Consider the following 19,157-nt stretch of genomic DNA (forward strand, 5'->3'; position numbering starts at 1 on the left):
GTAATTCAAGCTAAACTGTGATTGATTGTGCATTTATCTTATTAGCTACACTCATCATGGTCTTTTCAACTATTTGTGTATATTGTATATTTGTGCATTTATCAATACAATGAAGATATTAAGAGTAAACTTTTTGTTCGTTCTTCATTTTTTTGTTTTAATATTTTACTACCTTTGACCTTATATTAATCTTGCAAGGCATTCTTATATTAATCTTGCAACGGCTTCACTATGGCTTTCCCCGGGAAAGAAGGTTCATCAAGTAATAATATTTATAAAAGATTTGTTTCCACGATTAAGTTGATTAAATGACACATAAGCAATTTTTATGAGAATGCACGAGAGAGCTCTTGCTATGTATATTATAGAGATGCACCATCAATGTACATAAATTACTTTTACACTAACAACCAATAAAAATGATTCAAACTTCCATGGCATATCAAGAAATTGGAGTGACAAAATACATGGTTGTCATTAGTTTGCAGTGTAAAATTATTTATATTATCTATGCATATTCTTTTTTCTCCTATATAAACCGTTTTATTTTTAAAAATGAAAAAGCAAACAGAAGTGACATTGACATAGTCCTACATTCCTACATACAAAACTTTCATATAATATATTCGCCATGCACCCACAAGGATAACTCTACCACTTTCCAAAAAAAAAAGTTTCAAATTCAATGTTTGGCGGGCTGGCACGGTGTCAAAGATCATGGAACAGAAGAAAAAGAAAACCTGTATCATATTTTGAAATTAACTCAACCACGTTAACTTTTCTGTTACGGCGTCATATTCCTTGTAGGCTTGATGTTACAGTGTTTTTACATGTACATAAGGTGGCTAATCTCAGAGTTGTGCTTACATTTACTTGCAAAGGATGCCCTAGAAAACTTGGGGAAAAAACCCTTTTGGGTAATACAAAATGGGCCGGATCTCAGACCCTGTGGTCCTTTAACGTGCCCATAAAACTGGTAAGCTTGGGACTACAAAAGATTAAGCTATACATACAACATTACTTCGGCAAATGAAAAAAAAATTGATGGCAAGAATTACAGCTACACTACTCTTCTTTCACATCTAGGGCCTGCAGTTCAGCTAAAAGCCGATTATATTCATGTTGGGCTTCCTCTATTTTACTTCTAAGCTCCGTTGCCTGCACAATCATAGCCATTACTAGATCACCAAGAGGACAATAAACAAATTTTAACTTTTTACAAACACTGCAGAGGATTTAAATTTCACAAAAAATCACCCAAATCCATCAGAGGGATACAAAACTTCAACCAAAAAATCACCAAAATCCATCGGCGAAGGGATACAAAACTTCAACCGTAAACTATACTAGTGAAGGTTTGAGTTTCATCTTTTCTATGTAATTTTTTAGGGGTGGATTATTTGGAATAGTTATTTTTAATGCAGAATCCAAAAATCCCAGTACTCGATAATTCTTCGCATACAACTCGCCCAACATACAATGTACAAAAGCCGTTCTAATTAGGAAACAGGAAAATCAAAGTAATTAACCAAACATTACCTTGAAATTAAGTTCTTCCCCTCTCCTTTCAAATTCTAGACATCTGCAGGGAAAAGAAAAGTACAAATAAGATATATAACTGTCATGAACTGAGTTGGGTAAATGTTGCTGAAATCAGAAAGAGAAAATGAAACCAATCCAAATTGCTATACAATCAAGAATTATCGGACTGGCGGTAATTAGAAATATACTCACGTTGCACGTAGTTTCTTATTTTCTTGTATCAAATTTAAAGTCTCTGGGTTTACAACCTGGTCTGCAGGAGTTGTGGTAATCTACATAAAATACAAGGGTGAAGTGGAATTAAATACTTTTACAAGTAAATTAATCAAAGTGAAAAATGTGGGCAGTTACTGTCTGCATGATTATCAATACCGCGATCTAAATTGTAAGATGGCATGAAAAAATTCTATAAACTAAACAATGACAGTATAGTGGAAAAAATGGTGCGTATGTGCGTATCAATAAAAGGACAACTTGGTACTGTAAAGGTCCAGCCTCCAGCTATGGTGGGGACCGAGAAAGGTCAGACACACCATCGGTCTATGTCTCTATGATATAGTCTTTTGTTTAATTTACAACTCCAATCGTCTAAGCACACGTACCAGATTAATCCTTTAAGTTTTTATTTTTCCAACTTGGTCTTTTAAGTCTCATAATGATTTTGTCCTTTGAGTTTCCATTTAACTCTACTTAGAAAAAAAGCCTATGTGGCAAGTCAAATTAGATGTTCATTGCACAATTTGTTTGTTAAAGTTAATGCACATTAAATTAAATTTTTGTATAACCAACACAAAAAGTACTTATTATACTTTCATAACTTCATAAGCACAACACAAAGAAGGGTATTCAACCCATCCAATAATATAATTTTCAGTAATCAAATGTTGGGAGATGTAAGCTATTCAATTATGAAACAATTATTTAAAATTCAATATCTAAAATAATAAGACCAACTACTTTTACTACTAAATACTTTGCTAATATGCAATTTGTAAAATTTTAATTTTTAATTTGCAACTCATACCAAATCAAGTTACTCATTCACATGAAAGAAAAAAAAAACAGATTGGACTTGCCACATCAGCACCTTAACGGCCAAATGGACTTTTTTAAAATGGAACGAAAACTCAAAAAAGGACAATGTTGTGCATGTTATGATACATACAGCACTTAATTGGGGAAAAAATTTGAGGACTAATCTAGTATAATTAAATAACTTGGTCACGTTGTTTCATGTTTTCAAAGATTTGTATGGAAAACAAGTAAAACACAAAACAATTTCAGTCATCGTTTTATTTTATGAATAAATCTTTGAAAACATAAAACAAGTGAAAATAATATGGCAGTTCTGTAATTAAAATTGAAAGTAAAGGAAAGTAGAAAAAGTTATTTGAACCCAATTTTATGAATGTTATGCTCAAAAAATATGTATTATAAACAAAATGAAAAGATTTCAACATACTGATCAAGGAGCCAATACAAACCTGTTTATTCTGACTGATACCAATACCAGATAAATATTCTTCACTTGCATGTTTTTTCCTCTTCTGAAGGTTTATCAGTTCATCTGTCTTCCTCTTATTATGATATCCTGAACAACAATGAAGAAACATTAGTTTGATGAAATTGGATATGCTAGTGATGTCACTGAAGCAGTTAACAAGCTCAGATCTGCTTTCAGGGTTCATTTTGTTTTGTTCAAAATTCCAACATGCTATATTAATATTGAAAACAGAGGAGGAATTTTTGCTTTATAAGAATGGTTATTCCATACCAAGTGGTTTCTGCAGTGATGGATGTGGTTTAATAACTGGAGTTCGAGGCTTAGTTTCCGGCCGATACCCAATTAGTCTACAATGAGTATCCCTGCAGAGGTTTAAAGAGAGTATTGGACGTGTCAAATATTAATACTTCAAAATAAAATAAATTATTTTCTGGTAAAATTACTCTGTCCTTGTAGTTTTCTTAAATCTTATACCAAGTCCGTATACTTTAAAGGATCGTTTAGCGATTAGGATATGATAACAAGGATTGTTAATTAAAATAGTTGGATAAAAGTAGGACATGGTATAAATTAGATAAGCTTTAACCCATTCGATGTTTAACTGCACCAGAAAATCCACCAAATAGGTGGCAGCAATAATAAAACTATGAGCTAAACAGTGGCAATGGTAGTGAAGAATGATACCATAGCAGAGGTGGTGGTAGATAGTGTTGAATGACGATGATGGTATATAGAGTAAAAACTGTTGGGGCAGAGGCAGAGTGTTTCGGTAGAGATCAAGGGTTTCGAGGAACATTGGTTTCCTGGCAGTGGAGGGTATCAGGAGACAATGACGAGGAAGGTGTCGGGAGGCAGTTCTGGTTAAGCTAGTGGTGGAGGATGCCCCAAGGGGCACTTGTTAGCATTTGCCTATACCTTATAGTTCATTCAAACATTCAGGTATGTTCGTATATAATGTAATCATGATAGTTGGTGATTAGGGGCCTAATTAAAAACTATCAAAAGCATGAGGATACTATTAAAACTTAACAAGGACCTCATTGATAAATCAATGATTTTAAGGACTTATGGGAAAATTCAACCTTTTGTTTTAAATAATGCCTGCACAACGATTTAACTATTAAATAAAATCCAACACTAGCATGCTTCAAAAGTAGAGAATATGTTAGAGTGAGACAGGATGTGGGAGCGGGAAATGCATAAATAAAGAACGCAAGCACAAAAACTATACCAGTATTCCCATGTCATTTCCTTCAATCGGGCTTCTACTTTTTGAAACAGGGAAGTTTTCTCAAAATCTTGTTTATCATGAGTTGGCTCAATAAAATTTGCTTGCATGATACCTATCACAAGGTTAACATAGTTAGACTCATACTTTAGAGATTCAGTATAGCTGCAAGAATTGTGCTATTTTAACACAAAATGGGACAACAAAATTTGAAAACAATTTAGATGGTAAATGCAGTTTAAATATATGGTTAATTACTTCGCAACTCATTCACCATCCAGAAAACATAATTTTCCACAATTTTGAATGTCATTAATCAAAATTTTGGTGTATATTTGAACAAAGATTGTGGTAATATATAATGTATATTTGAAAATCTGAAAATTATATATATTTGAACATAATTTCCATACTTAGAATGGATATTATGTATATTTGAACACCCGAAAATCATAGTTAACGACATCAATGATTGTGGTTATTATGCTCAATGAATAGTTAATGAATTGTTAAACCTTGTTATATTCATTCATCATCCACTAAACATAATTAACCACATATTTGAATGGCATTAGCCATCCAATTTCTTGTCAATTTTTGTTGTCAAATTTGTGTCAAAATATCAATTTTGCATAAATATCAAACTAGTCATTGCATAGTAATGAGTTACTCACCAACAACTCCTCTCCCTCTACTGTCTAAATATCTTACAACCTTCCAAAACGGCTGACATTGAAAAGGAAGCAATAGCATTAGCAAAGGCGGAGGAAAAAAGGACAGAATACATGCCAATGTTTGTGGAGATAAAAAATTTCAAGAAAATTGATGAGGCTAAATTTGAATTTTAATTGCCAAGTACTTGATACTCTGAATCTGAGCATTCAGAAATCGAAGCAACTTAAAGTGCTTAGTTTTAAAGCTTAGAGTACAGAAAAATTGATTGGAAATAAACTCTCACTTTCTTTAGTATCTTCAGCTTTAAAAAGATGATTTTTACAGTGAAATGTCTCTTCTTCTAATTATTAAACAAAACTGGATTCAAGGCATTTCTTTTGTGCTCAATACATGTCATATTTACAGGCATCTTCTTAATAAAACATGCAGAGATAGAAGAGTCCTTTTGTTTGAGTTACTTTTCTCTTCTCTGTCATTTAAACATGCATGAGTTTTTTTTGTCTAGTAGCCTAGAGGCTAGACTCACATTTTTTAAAGTGGAGAAGTGTGGAATCCCAGGTTCAAACCCGGGCCACTGCATATCAGCGTCCCTACAGCTACCAACTGAACTGTACTTACGGGACGCTCATGCGGAGGTTTTATCCTTCTGTTTCTTTATAACAGTTATCTTCCAATAAAATTTGATTTATCAAATCAAAAATAAATACAACATTTTAGTTCTCATTGCATGCTTTGTTATCAAACAAGATATTCTAAACACTACAAGTCAACCACACAACCTTTCCTATTTTGCCTTCTTTACCAACTAAAGCGATCATTTTGTCATAAAATCAAAAAGTAAGGGCTGGTGGATTTATGGCATGGGTTCTAATTTGCCTACTTGTAGATGTTTCACTACAATATATAAATTGCCATTTCTTTTCATGACATTTGATAAAAAAATTATAAGCAAAATGTCACTTTGATAACAAATGTGTCAGTCAGTTTCTCAGAAAGGTCCAGGTTCAACTAATTCCATGCAAGTATGAAAGGTATAAAGTATAATGAAGACTTGTTATTTTGAAAAAATACATTCTGGATTCATGTGTATTTACCAATACACACAGGGTAATATAACTAGTGGATAATAATATCCTGAAAAACACTAGTTAACTAAGATATCCAATGATGTATCAAGTAGATGCATTCTGCCAAAATATGGTAATCGGGAAACTTATTTTACATTACTGAATCATATGATCAACTCCACGCGTTGAAAAAAAATTCATATCATTATGCCAGACCTATCAATGTTATCATTCTACAATTATTAAGGTAAATGGAAACCATATGTCCTTGTTTAACCCCCAAACCCCTCCCCACCCCCTTTTCCAATCCTAGAAAATAACACAAAGCAAAGCAGACTGCTTTACAAACCCCAGCTAAATATTTCAAATTTGCAAAACAATTAACCAATCCATATTGATCAATCATCGAGTAAAAAAAGTTGCCTCAATCTAGGCATGTTAGAACATTTAAGGGTGATAATTACCAGTATCAGCCGATCTTTGTGATATACATTGAAACCATGGATATTGATATCAGGGGCTTCCTTAAGAAATCCAATTGTTACATAAAGTTCCTACACGGTTAATCCAAATAATAATATTAATAATTTGAAGAAAAAAAATGGTTAACTATAGCTAGAATAAGATAATCTTTCCTCGACAGCACAAGAAAACTGATCCTCTATATTTATATATAATATATAATGAACATTTCAAAAGATTAAAATGATAACCTCTACATGTCCACTACATTGTGGTGAATATTTGACAAATTGGACTAGTTTAAGATCATCGGCAATGCTATGTGGCTTCACAGCTTCCCCTCTCAATATAATTTGGAAAGTTGTTGGTAACCGCAAGTACAATATGGACAAGTACACCTGTGAAACATGATAGTTAGACTCAATAAATTTCAACCTCAAAAAGGACACATGTAGGCACAATTTTAATAATTTAAGCATACACGTAAAGAGTAACGAAATCGTTCAGCAATATGTTCCTCCTGGATTCTCTTCAATGCAGGTTTAGTGCCGAGTTTCTTGATATCCCAAGCAATACGAATATCCTGCATATGAGAATAAATCTCCCCATAAGAAAGGAAGATTTCAACACAAGGCTAAAAGGAAAACCAATAAAATAAAAATGCAACCTTGGGATCTGTATCAAAATCCAACTCTGTAATCCCCTCATCATTAAACCACAAATTGTAGACGATAACTTTAGTGCCGTGAGATCCCATGTTATCAAACTGCAAGAGTGATGAATATATGTGAGTCAAAATAAGCTATAATAGTATACCTGAGTATCATATTTATATCCAATGTAATGATGTTCCAGAGCTTAGGAAGTTAGTTGAACATTCTAGAGTCAAAGAATTGCAATACAAAGAGAAGCCAAATTTAAGTGCGAACAAGAACGGAAAAAAATAGGTATCATCAAACCAAACATTAAGTTCAAGATGCTAGGAAGTTATTGTCAACAATAACAAGGAAAAAGACAAGTATGCTAATCATTAGTATGTTTGGATAGAGTCAGCCAATCGTCAGGGGATGGAAGGGAAACATAAAAACTGACCTGTTTTAGAAGATCTGTTTCTGATGAATATGGTGACCAACGTAACAGCAATGATAAATTCTCCATAAAATGTTCGTTGCCATTTAACATGTCCAATGATCTAGTTGAGGTATTAAACTCATAATTCACCTGAAATTGACAAGATTGGTTAGCGATGGCAATTGAAACTACTAGAATCTTCAGTATAGACAAATTTATCAGCTGAAAATAACTACAGACAATGCAATGCATAAAATCACCATCTAAAATACCCCTTTTAGTATTCAGGTTGGTTAAAGTTCAACTTTATATTGAAGTGGCAAGGATCAAACTATTGACAACGTCGCCACAAAGGCTTTGGTACGATGTCATGAAGCTAAACCAAGATATTCTAAAATACCAAGTCTCAGACATTCTATATTTCAGTCATAATGATTGACGAGAGGAAAATAGTAAAGTGGGCCCAGCAATATCCAGGATAACATTACTAAGCTAATAGCATGCAAGTAACCAGAGAAATGCATGTGCACATACAAAAATATTGCCAATCAAAAGAGGGGTAAAGACGAATCACACAATAGTTGTGTTCTATAATATATAGTTTGGCAGCTACTGCTATCAGAAACGGTAAGTTGTATTTCAATGAGTGTTCGAGGAAGTAAAATAATAAAGAGAAAAAGGTCCCAGCTAAGAAAATAATCTCTAGCCCCTGACAAATTGGTTAACAGTCAGAATATCCCATACATTCTTTCCCCCCTCCTATACTCAAACATTGGGCCTTGAGAGATAGCCTTGGGCCTTCAAGCATAGCCTTGTGACACATGCAGTTCATCCAACAGCTCGTTAATGGTAGAAATCGGATATTTGTCAGGTATGGTTACCTTGTTTAATGCTCAATAGTCCACGCACATCCTCCAAGTCCTATCCTTGTTTTTTACTAATATCACTGGAAGAGATAAAGGACGTATACTATCTAAGTTTTCCCTCTGCCAGCAACCTTCCCGCTTGTTTCTCAACATCTTTATGGTGATAGGCATATCGATAGGGTCGGACACTTATTGAGTTGCTATTGAGTTGTAAATTGATGGCATGATGATGGCATTTATGGGGTGAAAGACCATTTCTACTTTGGAAAATAGATGGATGCTTAAGCTCTTCTTCAAAAAATGAGTCTCCTTGCTGCCCTACTATTGGCAGAGATTCCTCTCCGTCAACATCCATATCTTGGATGATCCTTTGTAAGGATGTCAGTTGGTTCCTATCTTAAACCCAATATGACACCCTTTGCGCCTAACCATGCACACATTGTTCTCAAAGCTCATTGTATTCTTCCTTCAATCCATAATAGTTTTACTTCTACCTGTGGTTTCCAACCGTTCAACTTTAATTTGTATTCTTCCTTCAATCCATAATAGTTCTACTTCTACCTGTGGTCTCCAACCGTTCAACTTTAAAACAATATAGCCTCCTCCCAAGTCTAATACAAAATCATCAATTACCATAATGTGGCTCCCAATTTTTATCTCTACTACTAGACAGACACCTCTGAATTAACACCTACTGCAATTTCCCATGCTAACTTCACAAGTCTTCATGTCAGCAACAGTCAGTCACAAGGACACCACTAACTCTTTAGCTATAAGTCATGTCGAGCTCCACTGTCGACCAAAAGTGAGATTGGATCTTCGGGTGAGAGATTTCCCGTGGTTTGCTGCTCTATAGTCTAATACTTAACAAAACAACTCACACTCCTCTTCATCCTCCTTTACCTTTACTTCTACCAACTTGTCTTTGATGTGGTGCCACACCATCCCGAATATAGAGACGCAAATGTTCAATGCAACATTAACTATTGTTTTGCCAATAATACCCCTAATTTTTTATTGCAGAAAGAGAAATATGTGCCTAGATAATAAAGTCAAAGTCATTGCAGGAAAAAGACAATTAATTGCATAAAAAACCATCAAATTTATTAATTTCATTCTTGTGTAAAACAGCGGCAAACGTCACTTAAAAGGAACAGAGGTATAATATATACCAGCTCATGTGGTTCAACTAGTGAATCACTAGTCCGGCCACTGATCCGGTTACTGACCAAGTCAATGACAATCCGGCTTGGTGAGATTGATTTGAACCAAAACCTTTAAGTGGTAATAAAATGAAAAATACCACTTACCATCGGTACTACTATTCTGTCAAGATGTGTTCGCATCAAAAATGTATATGACAGAAGTCCAATGCTTTGAGTCAAAATCCTGATCAAGGTATAAACACAGTAAGAAAAGAGAAACAAAATAACAATTTCACTTGTCCCACATAAATTCACATATTATTGTCTATTTGTAAAGCATTTTCTGTCTCACTGTCATCTGAACAAGTGAAGTGACAGTCCAAAGATTGCAAGAGAAAGAATACAGAAGGCTGTAATAATACAAGTATATAGAATAAATCGGCATTAAGATACAACCTCGTGACACATTAGTTAAATTCTCAAACCTACAAAATCAGCTTATACGGTGAAGACTACGAACCACTTAGAAACACATATTTAGGCCATATCTCATCCAATTGAGACTTCTCAATACGCACTCTCACGCTCAAGATTAGACATCTGGAGCATGAACCGAGTGGCCCAGTAGCGGGCAGCTCACGGATCTTGTAGAGGCTGATACCATCTCAAAATTTGAGTTGGGACTTCTCAGGCAATATTTCTTGCCCGCCACTTCTAAACACATATTCGGGCAATATTTCATCCAATGTAGGACTTCTCAATAGTTTCAATGTTATAAAACACCTTATTACATCTTCACATTTCTCTAAGGCTATAGACCAACATATTATAAAGTCATATATTCACTTTTTGACCCATACCCGTTATTCAGATGACGACTGAAGACTATTGCATCTGCACCAAGCCTCATACTACTGGTCTTGAAGCCATTTCCATCTAGTACACCAAATTAAAAAGTTTATGAAAGAGATTTAATAGAATAACAAAATTATTGCAAAAAGGATGCACAATCCATACACTGTCCAATAGAAAGCTTTGAATTTTTATCTGAAAATCCAAAACTCATGCAGCGACGCATTGCTTCTGGATCCATGCCACCACCATCATCTGATTGCCAAGTCCCAGTATCAAAATCAAAACAATTAGAATGATCAGGTTCAGTGCAAACATGTTCCTTCATAAACTAGGAACTTAAACCCAAAATGGCTACCAACTACCTATATCTAAGAGTTCCAGAAGCAACATACCATGAATCAGCAATGCTGGACTTCCATCTCTTGGATTTGATATTTTATCTACGCTGACAAAGGTAGCTCCATTTTGGATCTATCCTAAGAACAAATGTCAACCATAAAATATTAAGTACAAACAAAAAACAAAGGTATTAGAATGTGAAATGATGGTTTGTAACATTGACAAAACATAAAATAGTGACAACAGTAGACATCCAGGTTTCACAATAACCTATGCAATGACAATTAAAAATTTATTGGAATACTCATGAACCAGAAAGCTACTGAGGCAGAAGAAAAACAAGAAATGCTGACATCTAAAGAAGATGAACTATTTCTGGCACAGGGAAATGCCAGTATCACAAAGCAATAGACAATCTAGTGTAGCTGGCAAGAGCTAACTCAACAGTATCACAAAGAATGCCAACTCAGTCTACTGTGAAGTTAGTAATTTATTTATTCAATAAAACAATATTAAGAATAGAGTTTCCATCACTTTCTCTCTTTATATAAGGAATTCTCTCCCATTGTTTTCAGTTACAGGCTTACAGCTAATATAATAATAGTTCAACCAACAGGAATAATCACCTCATCAACAGCATTATCAAGAAGCTCTGCTAAAGCTGCAAACATAAACAAAAACATAAATAATCACAAAGATGGTCAATTAAAGTACTCATAAAGAAGGAGCAAGTCTGTGTAGATGATTAGAATAAGAACATACCGCCAAATGCCCACTTGTGTGAAGTTGCATTTGAGTGAAGGAACATGGGGTGTACATGTAGATAGTTGTTTTTCCCACCTGCAACCCAAAAAGATTAAGAAATGCATAAGTAATCTAGAATGGATAAAACTCACTGTACTGTATCTACAGGCAAAAAGCTTAGCAACTAGCATGTGATATCTGAAAACTACAATGCTCACAAAATTCAAATGGAAAGAAAAATCTATTAACACTTCCCAATGTATACAAACATAGTTGACAGAAGATTATCCAGGGAAGTTACAGCCATGAAACCAAAATAGCAGGTTTTATCAATTCTAACCTTGGATTGTAATTTGAGAACCAACCCCATCATCATAGTTTCCAGCTTTCCAAAACTGTCTGGAAAGCGGTGCTTCACAAATGGACGATGCATAAGATATGCCAGTGTCATGAACCGGCGAAGGTCCCTGCTCCAATACACTACTGGAGTTACTATTATAACTAACATTTTCGTTTGCCTCGTGTTGTCTTTGAGATGATTTCTTATGCTTGGCTAGTCGGCGAACACTAGTCAAACACCGTTTCTCGGCACCTGTAACATATTCTGGCTCCAATTTAACAATTGCTACAGGAGCAACCTTTTCACTTTCATCATCACTAGATAATAAATCAATAATTTCCACACTGCCCATAACTATTTATCCCTATAAATAAACCATTAAAAAAGAGCAAGCAAATTAGAACAATAACATATGCATTATTAACATGCAAGCTAGGTTAGTTTAGTTCCTCAAACTTCATTGGTAATTGGAACAGATACGCGGAAGAGAATTAGGGTTTGGAAAAAACGCGGAAGAGAATTAGGGTTTGGAAGAAAATGCAGAGGAAAAATTGGAAAGTTAGCAGAAAATAAAGAGTGAAAGGGGATTTACCTTACGCGGAAAGAAGTAGAAAGTGATGCAGACAGACAGACAGACAGACAGATACGCTATGAATTTCACAGGGAGGGAGAGAAGCCGGGACGGTGATGACTGATGAGATGAGAGATACAATTTATTTTTGGTGGGGATTTTCATGAATATAACAATATCTTACTGAGCAAAAATTTTAATATGAAATTTTTTTTATTAATAAATTCATCATATTTTTATTTTATTTTTTTTACATAATAGATACATGCCGCTACTTAATATAAAAAAAAATTCATATTCTATCAATAGAAATATAAAATACATTCTAACTAAACAAAAAAAAAAAAAAACATTCTAACAGCTTTTAATTTCAAATTTTAGAAACCCTAAATTATGAAAGATCAATTTGTACATTTGTTTTAGCTTCGATAGAGATTGAGTTTTTGTTGAGAATAGTCGAATAGGAGGTGTGGGTAGGGCGATAGTGGTGATGGGCAGGGTGGCTGGCTGTCGGACCTATGGTGGTGGTTGTGTACTATGGTAGTTTCTGTAAACAAACACGTTTGTTTTCTGATTCCTATTTTTTTTAAGGACAAAACTTATATGCATTGCTTTAGATGCAGTTTTTCCCGTTCCTCTCACAAAAAGGTAGTTTTTAATATTTTTTAATAAAAAATAAAACTATTTTTAAATAATAATAACCACCTCCATGTATCTAGCACAGGAAGAACTGTGTATAAGGCATTGTACATAAGTTTGGTCTTTTTTTTAATTCACTTGTTTTGTTTTTTAACGGTGTTTTTTATTGTAAAAAAAAAAAAAAAAACTAGGTGTTTTTTTTTTTTTTGAGAGATTGGGCCACAGCCCTTGTTGCATGTGTTTGTGGACCGGGCTTGATAAATACCAACAATGAATGAAAATTTCTCATCCCACTACCCACTTTCTCACCACACCCCTGGAAATTTCATTTTTGCCCTTGATTAAAAAATTCGGAACGCGTTTTCCGAATTTTTTTAGTTCAAATTTGGAAAAAATTCGGAAAACACATTCCGAAGTTGTTTTTGAAGGCAAAAAAATTCGGAAAACGCGTTCCGAATTTTTTAACCAAGGGCAAAAATGAAATTTCCAGGGGTATGGTGAGAAAGTGGGTAGGTGGGATGAGAAATTTTCACAATGAATTGGTGGAGAAAATTCAGGTACCCATATCATCATAACCAAAAAAATAAATATGAATATATAAATATTTAAAATAATCTATAGTTAAAATAACAGCGGCGGAGAGATTATAAAAATAAAATGAGAAATACTCTACCCATTTATAATTTGAGATATTTATTCACCAACTAATGATAACAAGGCACATTAGGAGATTTACATGTGGTACTCACAACTAATTTGTAATCAACTTTTATTTCACATGCACATGGCTTGTTTTTCATTGGTTGATGAATAAACACCCCAAATTATGGAATGATAGTTTAGAAGAAAAAAAATACAGCGGCAGAGAGATGAAGAGTGGTTCTTATCTGATTTATTATGTAGGTTTAATTGCATTTTGGTTTGCTATTTTATCAAACTCGCGAAAATAGTCCTTTATTTTAAAGGAAAATGCTAAACAGTGCCCTCGGGGCACTCGTTAAGCATGTTAAAATAGAAATTATGTTTTGAAATGCGTGCATTCAATGCCTCAAAAGTACAAAAAGTTGTCTTTTCAATATAAATTTTATTTTTTATTTCCTTTTTAGGTATGCTTAACAAGTGTCTCGGGGGCACTGTTTAGCATGACCCTATTTTAAAATTAAACTCTTTGATCTCCTGTTTTCACATTTGTTGCAATTTTGATCTTAACTCATGTTTGCCCCAAAGGTGACGACTTTTGATGTCAAAAAGGTGATTATTGATCTAAAATATGATATTTATCTATAGATTTCCATGTTGAAGACAATAAATCAATATTAGGACGTCAAAAATTATCTCTTTTTTAAGGAAGAAAATGGGATGGGACCAAAATTGCGTGAAAATAGAGATCAAAGATGACTATTTTTATGAGTTTGATAAAATAGGAGGATAAAAAATTCAATTAAGTCTATTATTTAAAAAGAAGTAGATTTGTAACATTTAATTTGGGCCATTAAAAAGTTTTAGAAACTAGATAATTTGACAAATAAGATAATAGAGAGGACCTGAACTCGTAGTAAAAATTGATCGCATGGTTGAGAACTTGAGATATAAAGGGAGAATTAAGTATTTGTTTTAATTAAAAAATAAAAATAAAAGAAAAAGGAGTGTGTGTAACCTCCATTTTCACTCATCGTCGCCTCTCACTTTTTATTTTGTTGTCGTCATCACCCTTTTCCATCCATCACAGCGGCGACGGTTTTCCTCCCTTCTCCTCCAACAACTGCCACACACCACCTTGGTGTCTCTTTGGTTGTCACCGTCTTACCATTTTATTTTATTTTTTATAGTTTATGGTTTGTTCTTGAAGATGCTTGAAGTATATCATGTTAGGGTTGATTGCAATGTAAGTCTCATATTGCTTATGAAAGGAAAAAATGTCAAGGAAATTATATTGGAGAAGTCTCACATTGCTTAAAAAAGTGAATGGTGCGGGAGCTCAATGTTATATATAGAGAAATATTGAGCTCTTGTATTATCAAGCAGTCAGTAGCACTTTAAGCTTAGATCTGACTATTTGTTTTGTCTCTTGTACTCTTGTATTAGAGTGTTGTGAGATGTAGTTAGGTATTTATTTTGGAGAGTGCGAGTGTACTGGGGGCCATGAAAAAAGTTGAGGGTAGTCTATACTCCCTCCGTCCCGAATTATAAGAGAAAATAAAAAAATCACACTTATTAAGAAAAAGTAAAACATGAAAATTTGAAATATGTTTTTGTGGTTTTCCTTGGATTAAGTTGCATAGGAAGATGTAAAAACAATTTTTATTGGTTGTTGTTTATTGAGAAAATGGTAGAGAAGGAAAATTAAATGTAATTTGCAAATTTTATGAGAATAAGAAAAAAACATTCTTGAAAATGACTTTCTCCCTTATAATTTGGGACAAAAAAATGGATTTTTTTTCTTATAATTTGGGACGGATGGAGTATGTTGTAACAATTTTCACATAGTGTTTATTCTATGATTGTCGGTTTTGACAATGACTGTGGTTTTTTCTCCGATTTTAGAATTTTCACATTAGATTCTTGCGTTGTGATTGTGTTGTTTTATTTTCTCTATGTCTGTTTTCCCAATGTATCATAGTTGTTAAAAAAAATTAGAACCACTCTTCCTCTTAATTAAGTATGATTGAACTCAACAATCTAAAATTATTATGCTATAATTGTAAGTCAAGTTATTACCAAACTCAAAATTCATTTGCAGAGGGCAACGACTGCAAGAGGAAGAAGAAAGGCAACGATGAGTGATGGGGAGAAAGAAGATGCAAGTTTCTTCGTTCCTAATAATTTTTTTGTTTGTCTTTTTATTTTTAATAAACATATATAATTAAGTATATAGGCTTATATTCTCAACCTTTTCCTGCCACAAATCACCCATTTGTGCAATGAAAAAAGATACAAGGAGCAAAGTTTCACTTCACAATACCATATAATCTCTTTTTTCTTACAATGGGGTTTAAAAACACAAGGCACACATGTGAACTATAGAAATCATAAATTTTCTCAATTGTATCTCAAACTCTCTATTTAGACTAAATATGTTGCTCTCAAGATTGGAATGGAAGAGATGAGGATTAATGTCTTGCGTCTTCTCCTAGGCGCAACACAAACAAGGTATTCAAAATTGATTTTGAGGTGAAAGAGAATAAAGAAAAGTAACAAGGATTAACTCACACGAGATTACCCTATTAGGGATTTAGGGATTGGCTTGATGGTTCGGAGATTACAAGTTGTGGATAGTGAACTTTTGGATTAATTTAAGAAATGATTTTGAGATTATTGATAAACAATTAATTTTAGGGTTAATTATGAGGGATAAAAGAATAAAACCCTAAAGTGCATTCAAATTGGTGTCGAGCGGAGTAGGGGTGAGACAATTTAAACTACACAAGAAATGACATGTTTATATGAGAATATGAGATTTAAACACCAACTAAAAAATGAAGGGTTGAGATTTAAACACCAACTAAAAAAATCACATAACACTCCCTCTTACTCTATTCTCACTCCAACATTCTTTCTTTTTGTCAATAAACTGTTCATCTTCATCGCAAAAAACGTTGATTGCATAGCTTTTTATTTTTTTTACTGAACTGTACATGAAGACACAAATTATTTAATACGTTATATACAGACTTAAAGTCAACTTTGTATGTATTTAATACTTCCTTCGGTTTTAATATAAGAGAAACTTTACTTTTTAGATTCATTAAGAATCTAATGTATCTAGTCCATATTATAGGTTAGATACATTAAATTATCAATAAATTTAAAAAGTAAAATTTCTCTTATATTAAAGACCGGAGGAAGTATGTGGCATTCTATATATTACATGAAAAATACTCCCTCCGGTCCTTTTTATAAATAACACTTTGGGAAAAAAAATTGGTCCTTTTTATAAGAAACTTTGACCAATTTTCAAATGGTTTAAATGTTCAATTTCACTTATGCCCTTATTTATTATGAGTGAGAATTTAAAAATGGAGAATGTTAACATGTGCCCTTAAGACACATGTTAAGGAAACAAAAATAGAAATTATTAAATGCTAACTTATGTATTTTGACTTTTGAAGCATTAAATTTCTTGTATCATTAAATGTTGATTTTCTATATCAGGATATCTTAACATGTGCCCTTAGGGCACATGTTAACAAGACCCTTTAAAAATAAGTAAGTTAGTTGAATAAAAAGTAATTAAATAAGGGTATACATGGAATAAATTTAAATTTATAAGAGTATTAAATGAAAATAACTATGTTAAATGTGTTTCCTTGGTATATGTAATTTTTTCAAAGTGTTTCTTATAAAAAGGACCGGAAGAAGTATCAACATTTTAGAAGCACACAACTGGTACCCCATGTAGGCGTAGGATAAAATAATCAACACTGATTTTATTTTCTTTTGACTTTGCTTGCATCAAGGAAGCAAAACCTTAACAAAATTGATCATTTACATATAGTACTCGATGATTTTATTTTCTTTTAACTTTGGATATCAACTGTCCAAAGTAATTGGTCAAATTGTTTATGGTATGGGATTAACGATTGTTAGTGTATACTAGTTTCCGTTCAAGAAAAAAGTGTATTCAAAGTTTTTTCAAGTGGGTGTTCAAAGAATACGCAGAGGAATTGTTAGAATTAAATTTGATTCATAAACCCTAGAGTCGATCATGTTAATCATCAAAAAATAAAATATAAATATTAGAGTGAAAGCGTACCTTAATTCATAATGACCGGATAATGTTGTGGTTGGGTCTTCCAGATCAACACACTCTCTATGTGAGAACCCTTTAGTTATTCTCTCTGTATCTGTGATACTGAGATGTCGTCAAAGAGCGGTAGCAACTGTGTGTGACCCGCGGACCATAACCTCCTTATTTATAGAACTCAAACTAGGGTTAACTATTGATATTTTTCTATTTTAACCCATCACAAAATAAAATTATCCATTGGTCTCTACACATTAAAGACCCACACCCTATCAGATACTCACAAGTCCACTTTAGTCAAATCTTAGTAAATCACTTATAATTGGACTTAACTTAAGTGACAGTCTACAATACATAATTATTCACATTATTCACATATAAGTCCAATGTTGGATAAATGATCCAACAAATGGTACTTAACAAGGGGTGAAAGAAAGAGCAATGAATAGATGGATAATTAACTTAATAGATCATTTTTGCATGATATGTGTTCCGGATTGAGTCAAGGTCCATTTGCGAACTGTGATCATTCGAATTAGATGAAGCTACACATACTATATTATGAGCATATGCTCTAGAGGCAGATCATTATGGATTGACTATTATAAAAATCAAGTCATTCAAATTAAGCACAAATTTTTTATGTTATGAAAATTATAAAATATATTAACACAATGCCTTTTAAAAATTACAAAATTGACATGTTTAGATGAGTACAAAGGTTTGAACCTAGATCGAAGAACATTCATGGATCGACCCACCATAATTAAAAAATTTAAATATTGTTAAAGTTGAGGATTAAACTTAGCTTAGGCATGTACTCGAAGCACTATATGGAAATTCAGACCAGATGATAATTCTTAGATTAATAATTAGGTATATATAAAGTAGTAGTAACAAATGGGCTATTTGCCCTCATCTGTATAAAAAAAAAGTCATAGTAACAAATACAATTTTTCAACCTCAATCCACATGGAAAATTCATGATATATACAACGTACATATTTATATTAGGACTTAAGTTTATGAGAGGGACAACTCAAAAGAATAGTTTTTTTCTTTCTTTGTCAAACTGTCTAATAATTAGAAATTCACTTTTTAGGTGAATAAGTAGCAAGTGTATTTGGTTGCTTAAACTTTAGTTAGGGCGGCTAATTTTTGAACTAGTTTTCATAAATTTGAGATTATTCTTTCATATATTGAACTTTTGATAATTAATAAAATGCATTGAGTTTGTTTGGTTAAAAAAAAGTAGCAAATTTAGAATTTGAACTCCGACTTTACATATTAAATTCAATATTCATATGAATTGAGTTATGCTAACAAAAACAATGTAATGAGTGGAAAATCATCATATCTTAAATA

The 19,157-nt window shown here is 33.0% G+C and overlaps 1 protein-coding gene across 1 annotated transcript; it reads right to left on the bottom strand.

Annotated features, from left to right (window-relative positions):
• Positions 1-748: 748 nt before the first annotated feature.
• On the bottom strand, positions 749-12,591 carry LOC123897426 (protein MICRORCHIDIA 6-like). The gene is made up of 20 exons (XM_045948065.1): positions 12,431-12,591; positions 11,839-12,202; positions 11,517-11,594; positions 11,381-11,415; positions 10,808-10,886; positions 10,578-10,667; positions 10,421-10,496; positions 9,726-9,804; positions 7,571-7,699; positions 7,146-7,244; positions 6,960-7,061; positions 6,730-6,876; positions 6,481-6,570; positions 4,949-5,000; positions 4,278-4,389; positions 3,317-3,408; positions 3,027-3,133; positions 1,735-1,814; positions 1,540-1,582; positions 749-1,158 (listed from the first exon to the last, which is right to left on the bottom strand). Exons 2-20 carry the CDS (start codon positions 12,188-12,190, stop codon positions 1,066-1,068), a joined length of 1,935 nt encoding a protein of 644 aa, XP_045804021.1. The 5' UTR covers positions 12,191-12,202; positions 12,431-12,591; the 3' UTR covers positions 749-1,065.
• Positions 12,592-19,157: the final 6,566 nt, after the last annotated feature.

Source organism: Trifolium pratense, linkage group LG7 (assembly GCF_020283565.1).
Source record: "Trifolium pratense cultivar HEN17-A07 linkage group LG7, ARS_RC_1.1, whole genome shotgun sequence".
NCBI lineage: Eukaryota > Viridiplantae > Streptophyta > Magnoliopsida > Fabales > Fabaceae > Trifolium > Trifolium pratense.